The sequence below is a fragment of the Myotis brandtii genome, unplaced genomic scaffold (genome assembly GCF_000412655.1).
Source record: "Myotis brandtii unplaced genomic scaffold, ASM41265v1 scaffold165, whole genome shotgun sequence".
In the NCBI taxonomy this organism is placed as follows: Eukaryota; Metazoa; Chordata; class Mammalia; order Chiroptera; family Vespertilionidae; genus Myotis; species Myotis brandtii.
Window position 1 is genome coordinate 15,067,770 of NW_005356042.1, and position 8,670 is coordinate 15,076,439.

The 8,670-nt window shown below is 42.6% G+C and overlaps 1 protein-coding gene across 1 annotated transcript in view; it reads left to right on the forward strand.

Moving 5' to 3' along the window:
* KARS (lysyl-tRNA synthetase) overlaps window positions 1–6,305 on the forward strand; it is a 15,647-nt gene extending 9,342 nt beyond the window's left edge. Inside the window, exons 4-13 of the mRNA XM_014536798.1 lie at window positions 716–902; window positions 985–1,110; window positions 1,733–1,852; window positions 2,897–3,059; window positions 3,166–3,339; window positions 3,488–3,573; window positions 3,834–3,919; window positions 4,490–4,616; window positions 5,322–5,465; window positions 6,028–6,305. Coding sequence (XP_014392284.1) covers window positions 716–902; window positions 985–1,110; window positions 1,733–1,852; window positions 2,897–3,059; window positions 3,166–3,339; window positions 3,488–3,573; window positions 3,834–3,919; window positions 4,490–4,616; window positions 5,322–5,465; window positions 6,028–6,123 — 1,309 coding nt within the window. The 3' untranslated portion in view covers window positions 6,124–6,305. The remainder of the gene's footprint in view (window positions 1–715; window positions 903–984; window positions 1,111–1,732; window positions 1,853–2,896; window positions 3,060–3,165; window positions 3,340–3,487; window positions 3,574–3,833; window positions 3,920–4,489; window positions 4,617–5,321; window positions 5,466–6,027) is intronic.
* Window positions 6,306–8,670: the final 2,365 nt, after the last annotated feature.

An 8,670-nucleotide genomic window follows, 5' to 3' on the forward strand; every position in this document is an offset into this window, starting at 1 on the left:
GATAGAGTGTCAGCCTGCGGACTGAAGGGTCCCAGGTTCAATTCCGATCAAGGGCACATGCCAGGGTTGCGGGCTCAATCCCCAGTAGGGAGTGTGCAGGAAGCAGCTGAATGCAGGAAGCAGCTGAATCGATGTTTCTAACTCTCTATCCCTTTCCTTCTCCCTTCCTCTCTGTAAAAAAATCAATAAAATATATATATTTTTTTTAAACCTGAAAAGAGAATAAAAAGGCCATGTGGTCACCTGGAGAGTAATGAATGCTCTTGGGTTGTGTAGCAGTTAAAAGATAATACTTTTTAAAAAAAAATACATATTTTTATAGATTTCAGAGAGGAAGGGAGAAGGAAAGGGATAGAGAGTTAGAAACATCGATGAGAGAGAAACATCGATTCAGCTGCTTCCTGCACACTCCCTACTGGGGATTGAGCCCGCAACCCTGGCATGTGCCCTTGATCGGAATTGAACCTGGGACCCTTCAGTCCGCAGGCTGACACTCTATCTACTGTGTAATTTTTTCTCAGGCAAAAGATAATACTTTTTATTTTATTAATAGTTGATCTTGAATCTGAGATTTTTCTTGGGCTCACATTAACTAGGCATTAACAGTTTAGTGAGGTTTCCAGAGTAAGCCAGTGGTCAGGATTTTTGTTTGTTTGTTTGTTGTCAGTTTTAATTTGGAATATTATATACTGAATCACATTTTCCTTTTACTCAGGAATTATAAATCAGAAGAAGAATTTGTTCGTATCAATAACAAACTGCGTCGGGGAGACATAATTGGAGTTCAGGGTAATCCTGGGAAAACCAAGAAGGGTGAACTGAGCATTATTCCCTATGAGATCACACTGCTGTCTCCTTGCTTGCATATGTTACCTCATCTTCACTTTGGCCTCAAAGACAAGGTAAGCTCTCGTGACTTCCCAACTGTGGTCTATCATACCATTGAATCAGCCGTGTTAGTGATCTCTGTTGCTTTTGGTTTAGGAAACACGATATCGTCAAAGATACCTGGACTTGATCCTGAATGACTTTGTGAGACAGAAATTTATCATCCGTTCTAAGATCATCACATATATAAGAAGTTTCTTGGATGAGTTGGGATTCCTAGAGGTAATGGAGAGTTCTTAACGAATAGGCTGCCTTGCCATGCTTGCCTCTTACTGTTCCTTCTCTTCCCTTTTCCAAGGCATGTCTTGTGTCAGTATCCTTCATGCTCAATGAAAAGTTCCCTTTCTTGCCAGCATCTTTGTACTACTATGTTTTCTTAGTACCCTGATTAGGAAGGACCTGATTAGGTTTCCTAGATAAAGGACAAAGTGTAGTAATGATACCATCCAAACAGTAATGATACCACATTCAGTGTGTTATCAACTCATTTTGCTTTTCTGTATCATTAAAAAATAGTTTTTAATTTCTTAACATCATTGATAGATTCTGCAACTTTAAACAAAATAACATAATGAAATCAATTTTACCATTGATATTAAGGCTGATTGATATTAAGAGTTAAGTTCCTGTGGCATTTAAATGTTATAACTAACATTAACGAAATGTTATCCAAGGAACTGTTGTACTGCTTGGTATTTAGAAAATTAAGCTGCGTCTACTTTTTTGTCAAGTACTTGCACATTACTATTGAACTTAACTTTTACTTAGGGATAGAACATGAACTTTCCCCCAACGCCTCTGGTTTGACACCCCTGAGAACTAAATGTTTCTCCCTGTTCTTTAGATTGAAACTCCCATGATGAACATCATCCCAGGGGGAGCTGTGGCAAAACCTTTTATCACCTACCACAATGAGCTGGACATGAATTTATACATGAGAATTGCTCCAGAACTCTACCATAAGGTAATCAAGAAGAAGATGCCTGTGGCCTTAGAGAAGCAGAATGCTGGAGAGCCATTGACTGGACAGATGCAGTCAGAAATAAGAGGAATAGTGAGGGTAGAACAGCCGGGAGAATATTCTAATTTGTCAGGCTTGTGAGGATTAAACTTACAGAATTTCTCTACAAGATCAGTAGAGCATTACAGGTTAGAGGGCAAAGGGATCTTTCCTAGGTGTACAAGTCCTCCTACCCTGCATTGGTTTCCATTATAGTTTATAGTTCTCCTTGAATTAGATCTGATTTTAGTGTTTTGTAAAAAAGAGAACTTAATCTCTCTCTAGAAGTTTGAAATAAGTACCTTCAAATCACCAAAATAAATATTGAAAACTATCATTCAAGATTCTTAGTTGCAGACAACAAAATCTCTTACAACTAGTTTAAGCAAAAGAAAAATGTATTAAAATATATGAGGATGCTCAGTTTTCAGGAGGATCAAAAAATCAGGTTTGGAAACCACATGATGAGGTTTCTGAATCCGTTGTAAGGTCATCCCCTGGGAAACGTAGTATCTTTTCTACTAGGCACAGTTACCACGGCTCATAACCCTGGCACTAGGCACAGGTCACTGCCCCTAGGAGCCTCTGCAGTTACTACTTCTAAAAGCTAGATCTCTCTGGCGCCTTGGCCAGAAGGAATTCCGTGCGATACCTCATCTTCTTTCAATAGCTTCCTAGTTGAAGCCTCACAGTTATGTCTGATTGATGGGGAACTGTGGTCATGTGTCTGCATCCTAACCCCAAGAGAGGCTTCTCTCTTGGGGAGGTTCACACTCATAAGACGTGGGGACACCCAGACAAAGGAACAGTATTCCGAGGTGCTGGGCAGCCAAAATAATTAGTGATGACTATCCACTACAAAGACCTAAAGAGAGTAGGGTGCTTGGCATTAGTAGGGACCTGAGATCATGCTTGAGCTGTAAAAACCAAGGTACAGCTTTTACAGGCTGAAACTTTCCAGAGTCATTAAGATAAGATTAGCCACCATGACATATATTTTATTGTTAGATGCTGGTGGTTGGTGGCATTGACCGGGTTTATGAAATTGGCCGCCAGTTCCGGAACGAAGGAATTGACATGACTCACAATCCTGAGTTCACCACCTGTGAGTTCTACATGGCCTACGCAGACTATCGAGATCTCATGGAAATCACAGAGAAGATGATTTCAGGTGACCCCTCCCGCTTGCTTTGTCTTTCACATCAGTCTGAGGGGCTGGTGTGCTGCTTTCAGGAGGACTTCAAATGGTATTTCTTTAAATGGTATTTCTTTCCCAGGGATGGTAAAGCACATCACAGGCAGTTATAAGGTCACCTACCATCCAGATGGCCCAGAGGGCCAAGCCTACGAGATTGACTTCACCCCACCATTTCGGAAAATCAGCATGGTAGAAGAGCTTGAGAAGGCCCTGGGCGTGAAGCTGCCAGAAACGAACCTCTTCGAAACTGAAGGTAAAGTGATGCAGGCCTCCATTGTGTGCCTCTCCTTTCTGTTTAGTTCTGAATTAGATAATGTTGGGGCTAGCATTTCCCACTTTCTATACCTTCTTACTGGGGAAGTATGATGTCTTCTGTCCTAACTCGTACATTTGTATTACAGAAACTCGCAAAATTCTTGATGATATCTGTGTGACAAAAGGTGTTGAATGCCCTCCACCTCGGACTACAGCCAGGCTCCTAGATAAGGTGAAAAGGCCATGCACGTTAGTACATACCCTCATCCGGTGGTAACCAGCCCCCCGTTCCTTATGAAGGTGAACTAGAGATAAGAGAATTAACAAGTTTTGCTATATTAAATTCTGCAAAATAGTTATGGATGGTAGCTCAGTTAATCCTTAGCTCTTGAAGAGTTGGTGTGTGTGGAGACTGATCCTCTTCCACCTAGCCTGGGGCAATCAAAATGCCATTCAGAAAGGATCTCAAGCTTGCTTTTCTTTCTCACTAAGCTTGTTGGGGAGTTCCTGGAAGTGACATGCATCAATCCTACATTCATCTGTGATCACCCTCAGATAATGAGCCCTTTGGCAAAATGGTAAGATACAGCATTGTGTCAGTTACCTATTGCTTCATAACATCCCCAGAACTTAGTAGCATAAAATAGCTTATTAATTCTCAACATTTCATGAGTTCATTGGGTAATCTCTCTGTTCTACGTAGTGTTGGCTAGGGTAACTCACCTGGCTTTTTTCAACTGGGAACTCTGCCAGGGCACCTTGCTTCTCCACATGTACCTCTCTGACAGTGTAGTCTGGACTCTTATTTGGCAGCTGGGTTCTAAGAGGAAGCACTCCCAGTGTGCAAACACATGTCAGGCCTCTGCTGTTGTCCCAGTGACCAAGCAAGTCATATGGGCAGCCCAGAGTCCATGCGACAGGGACTATAGGAAGTGTGGTTCGGTGTGGCAGTCTACCACACAGGTTTGTTGTGAAGATAGAGCTTCCCTGTCTCCCTGTGTAACTGTCCTCACTATTGTACCAAATGATTTGGTGCTGAGAATGTATGCAGGCTTCAGTAACTTTTGAGTCAGCTGGAATTCAGGAACTCATGTTCGTACCAGATGGTAGATTATTAGTGAACCTCCCCTTTGGTCTCTGGTCCCCAGGCACCGCTCTAAAGAGGGTCTGACTGAGCGCTTTGAGCTTTTTGTCATGAAGAAGGAAATCTGCAATGCCTACACCGAGCTGAATGACCCCATGAAGCAGCGGCAGCTTTTCGAAGAACAGGCCAAGGTAAGGAAGGAGAGGGAACAGAGGCATATATTTCATCAGTGCCCGTACTCACCAGGAAATCAGCTTGAACCCTGGTCTGTGTCATTGTTTGCATCTCTTGGTGACTTCAGCAGAAATGAAGGATAAAGCCACTGGCTTCACTAGAGGAACTCACATTTCAAGACTGAGAACTTGACTAGTTGGGCCCTAGAATTTCTACGTGAGAGGAGCTTTAGGCAAGATTATCTCTGTAAGGAGTGTGACACTTGTCTTCCAAATACATTTGCCTAACAATGTAATTTTTTCTCAGATGGTACATTTATTGAAGTGACTGGGGATGAGAGGCAGTTAAAGATTAATGCAGACAAAGCCCTCACAGGCTGCCTGCACAAACATTGCCACTGACAGGCGGTTTTAGGAAATGAGGGGAGGACTCTTGGGAATCATCAGAGTCTCTGAAAATCAGTCTCACTGGGTTTGCAGAGCCCCAGGCAGTGGAGCTGTTTTCATTTCAGAGAAATTTGCATGTGATCTGAGGTAGATTTCATCATTCCTGACCTCCAGGCTCCATCCTAGAGTTACAAGGAAACCCCATTCCCAGTAAGTGCTGGGTGTCCAGAACATCCCTGGAATGGTCATCTTCTGAGTGTCTTAACATGCTGACTCAGACACCGAGAGATGATGCAGCCCAGAACACTGTCCCTGTGTGGTTCTCTTCTCTTCTAGGCCAAGGCCGCTGGCGATGATGAGGCCATGTTCATAGATGAAAACTTCTGCACTGCCCTGGAATACGGGCTGCCCCCCACAGCTGGCTGGGGCATGGGCATTGACCGAGTCACCATGTTTCTCACAGACTCCAATAACATCAAGGTACAGTAGCCCTCCATGGGCACACCACCCTGAAGCGCTCCACTGGGTTAGACCTGGGACGTGGTGGGCCTGGAGAACAAGAGTGTGCTTTAGGCTAGAGGGAGGAGCGGACAAAGGAGTTATATGCAACGCCATGGGCAGAAGGTCAGAGCATGTAACCTTAGAGGATTTGAGGCAGAAGGAATACTAACTGCTTGCATTTCTTGAGGATCCAAAAAACATGCTATGAATCATCTCAGTTAACTTAAGTCAGCCCTTTGAGGTGTAGAAACTATTGTTAGTTCATTTTTATAGATGAGGAAATCAAATTTTCAGAGAACTCCCACGTTTATTGATCCTTTTGACATTGTGCCCTGGGCAGTGCTGTGCATGTTTGTATTCTTTTCTGTCCTCTATAATTGAAAGGAACTGAGTTGAATTAAAGAACACATCTGTCTATTCAGCTGGGATGTAGAGCTCTCTAGGTTTTGGTTGTAACAATCACCAGAGGCAAAAGGAATGGGTGGAGAGCTGTGAAAAAAAGAGTGTTTCTTATCTTCAAAATGCATTTTATCTCCCATAGGAAGTACTTCTGTTTCCTGCCATGAAACCTGAAGACAAGAAGGAAAATGTAACTGTTGATACATTGGAAGGCACAGCAGTTGGCACTTCTGTTTAGAAAATAGTAATTGCAAGTCACAGAACTCAGGCATCTTTGCACTATTGCAGAAGATCAAGGACTGCAAGGGAATTCTTGTATGTTGCTATCCACTTGACTATTGCAGTTCAGTAACCACAGAGAGAAAAGGAATTAAGAATTCCTCTTTTACTTCTTGTTACCAAATAAACCATTTGTCTCTATTCCTGCCTCATCACTCTTTTACCTTTGGAATGTCAACTTTTTTCTCAGGTTGCTGGCCTAAAGAAGGTTTAGACTTATACTGCTTTATTCAACAAATTTATATTAATGTCTGCCAGACATTGGTCTAAGGCCGTGGTTGGCAAACCGCGGCTCACAAGCCACATGCGGCTCTTTGGCCCCTTGAGTGTGGCTCTTCCACAAAATACCACGTGCGGGCACGCACGTACAGTGCGATTGAAACTTTGTGGCCCATGTGCAGAAGTCGGTATTTTGTGGAAGAGCCACACTCAAGGGGCCAAAGAGCCACATGTGGCTCAAGAGCCGCGGTTTGCCGACCACTGGTCTAAGGGATTAGGAACACAGCAGTGAACAAAAGCCAAGTCCCTGCTTTCATAGAACTTATATTCTTTACTTAGGGGTGGGGGTTGGGTGAGCAGACAATTAGACAAGTATATATTATTTCTGGTAGAAGTACATACTAAGAAGAAAAATAAAGCAGAATAAGGAGATAGGTGCTATTTTAAATATGTGATCAGGGAATATCTAGGTAACTAAGTAGAGATCTGGAGATGGAGATCTGAGAGAAAAGAGGAATCCAGACTAGAGGACCACATTTTTTTAGGGAGAGCAAAGGTTCTGGTGTGACTGGAGAGCTAATGAAGGTCAGTGAAGGGCCAGATCTCACAACCCCCCCACCCCCGTAAGTCATGCAAAGGGGTGTTTTATAAATGAGATGGAAAGCCACTGAGTTTTGAACAAAGGAATGTTTTTATTAATATGTGGTGTGTTTTTTAATTGATTTCAGAGAGGGAGGGAGAGAGAAACATCAATGACAAGAGAGAATCACCAATTGGCTGCCTCCGGCACACCTCCAACTGGAGATTGAGCCTGCAACCTGGGCATGTGTCCTGACCAGGAATTAACCTGTGACCTCCTGGTTCATGGGTCGATGCTCAACCACTGAGTCACTCTGGCTGGGCAGAGCAGATGGTTGTTTTTAGAAGATCTAGTTAGCATGTGGAGGACAAGAGTGCAAAGTAGGGAGACCACTTAATGCTATTGCAGTGGGATGTGGAGAGATGATGGCTTAGACTTAGGTGGTTTAAGGTAATAAAAGTCATTGGACTCTCTGCCTGTGTTCCTGAGGTCAGCAAAATTTGCTGATTGAAAGAGGATTGTGAGAAAGAGCCTAAGATGATTGCAAGGTTTTGGGTCTAAACAACTGAAAAGTAGAGTTGCCCTATATTTACTGACATGGATGAAACAGGAAGGGCAGGTTTGAAAGGGAAGAGTGAGTATTTGGTTAAGTTTGACATGCCTGTTAAAAGATGGATGGGGATAGCAGCATGTTGAATAGTCTGAATTTTTCTTATTTTCAGTTCAACTCAAGAATGACAAGGGTATGGCTGAGGGACTGCTGTTATAATGGAGTCCCTGGTCCCTGGCACAGGGAGGCATCTGGGGGGACCTTTTTTCCCAATGAGTCAGGACTTATCTTCTGTACCTCAACAAAACGGCAAGCATCTGGTTTGAGAGGTGCCAGTATACTGATAAAATGACCTAAGCATGCTGAGTTACCTACGTAGGAATAACTTCAGAGAGTGGTGAGCACCTACCCCTCTTGCTGTTAGTTAGACATAGGCTCCAGGAGCACTTGGCATGATAGTAGATAACCAGGTGGTATTCCAGAAGAAACACTTCCACCTGGCACATCCTTCAGCAAGGTGGTGTTAAAGTGAAAACAATCATCTCACCAAGGCAGAGGGTATAGAGCCAAGATAAGGGCCTGGACTTTACGAACACTGTGCCATCAATGTGGACTTTTGAAGAGGCAAGAAGGATTAATGAGGTCACAAGTGACCATTAAAGAGCTTATCAGTAGTAAGCTGGGGGGAGAAGCCAGCTCTCACCTCAACGAGGCTGGAGATAGAACTGAAGCAGCAGTAGACAACTTGTTTATGGGGTCAGCAGGAAAATGACAAATAGGATGATAGAAGGATTATAAAGTCCTCATTATTAGCCACATGTGGCTATTGAGCATTTGAAATGTGGCTGGTTCAAATTGAGATATGCTCAAAGTGTAAAATACACCCTGGATTTCTTAAACTTGGTATAAAAACATTTTTAAATATCTCAATTTTTTAACATATTGATTACCCTTGAAATACTACTTTGGATATACTGGGTTAAGTAAGATAGGTGATTAAAATTAGTTTCACCTATTTAGTTTGACTTTTTAAAATATGTCTATTAGAAACTTTAAAATTACATATCTAGCTCAATTTTAAGTTACATATCTAGCTCAAATTATATTTCTATTGGACATTGCTGTTTTAGACAGAAATTCAGGCTCGTGTTCCAAGA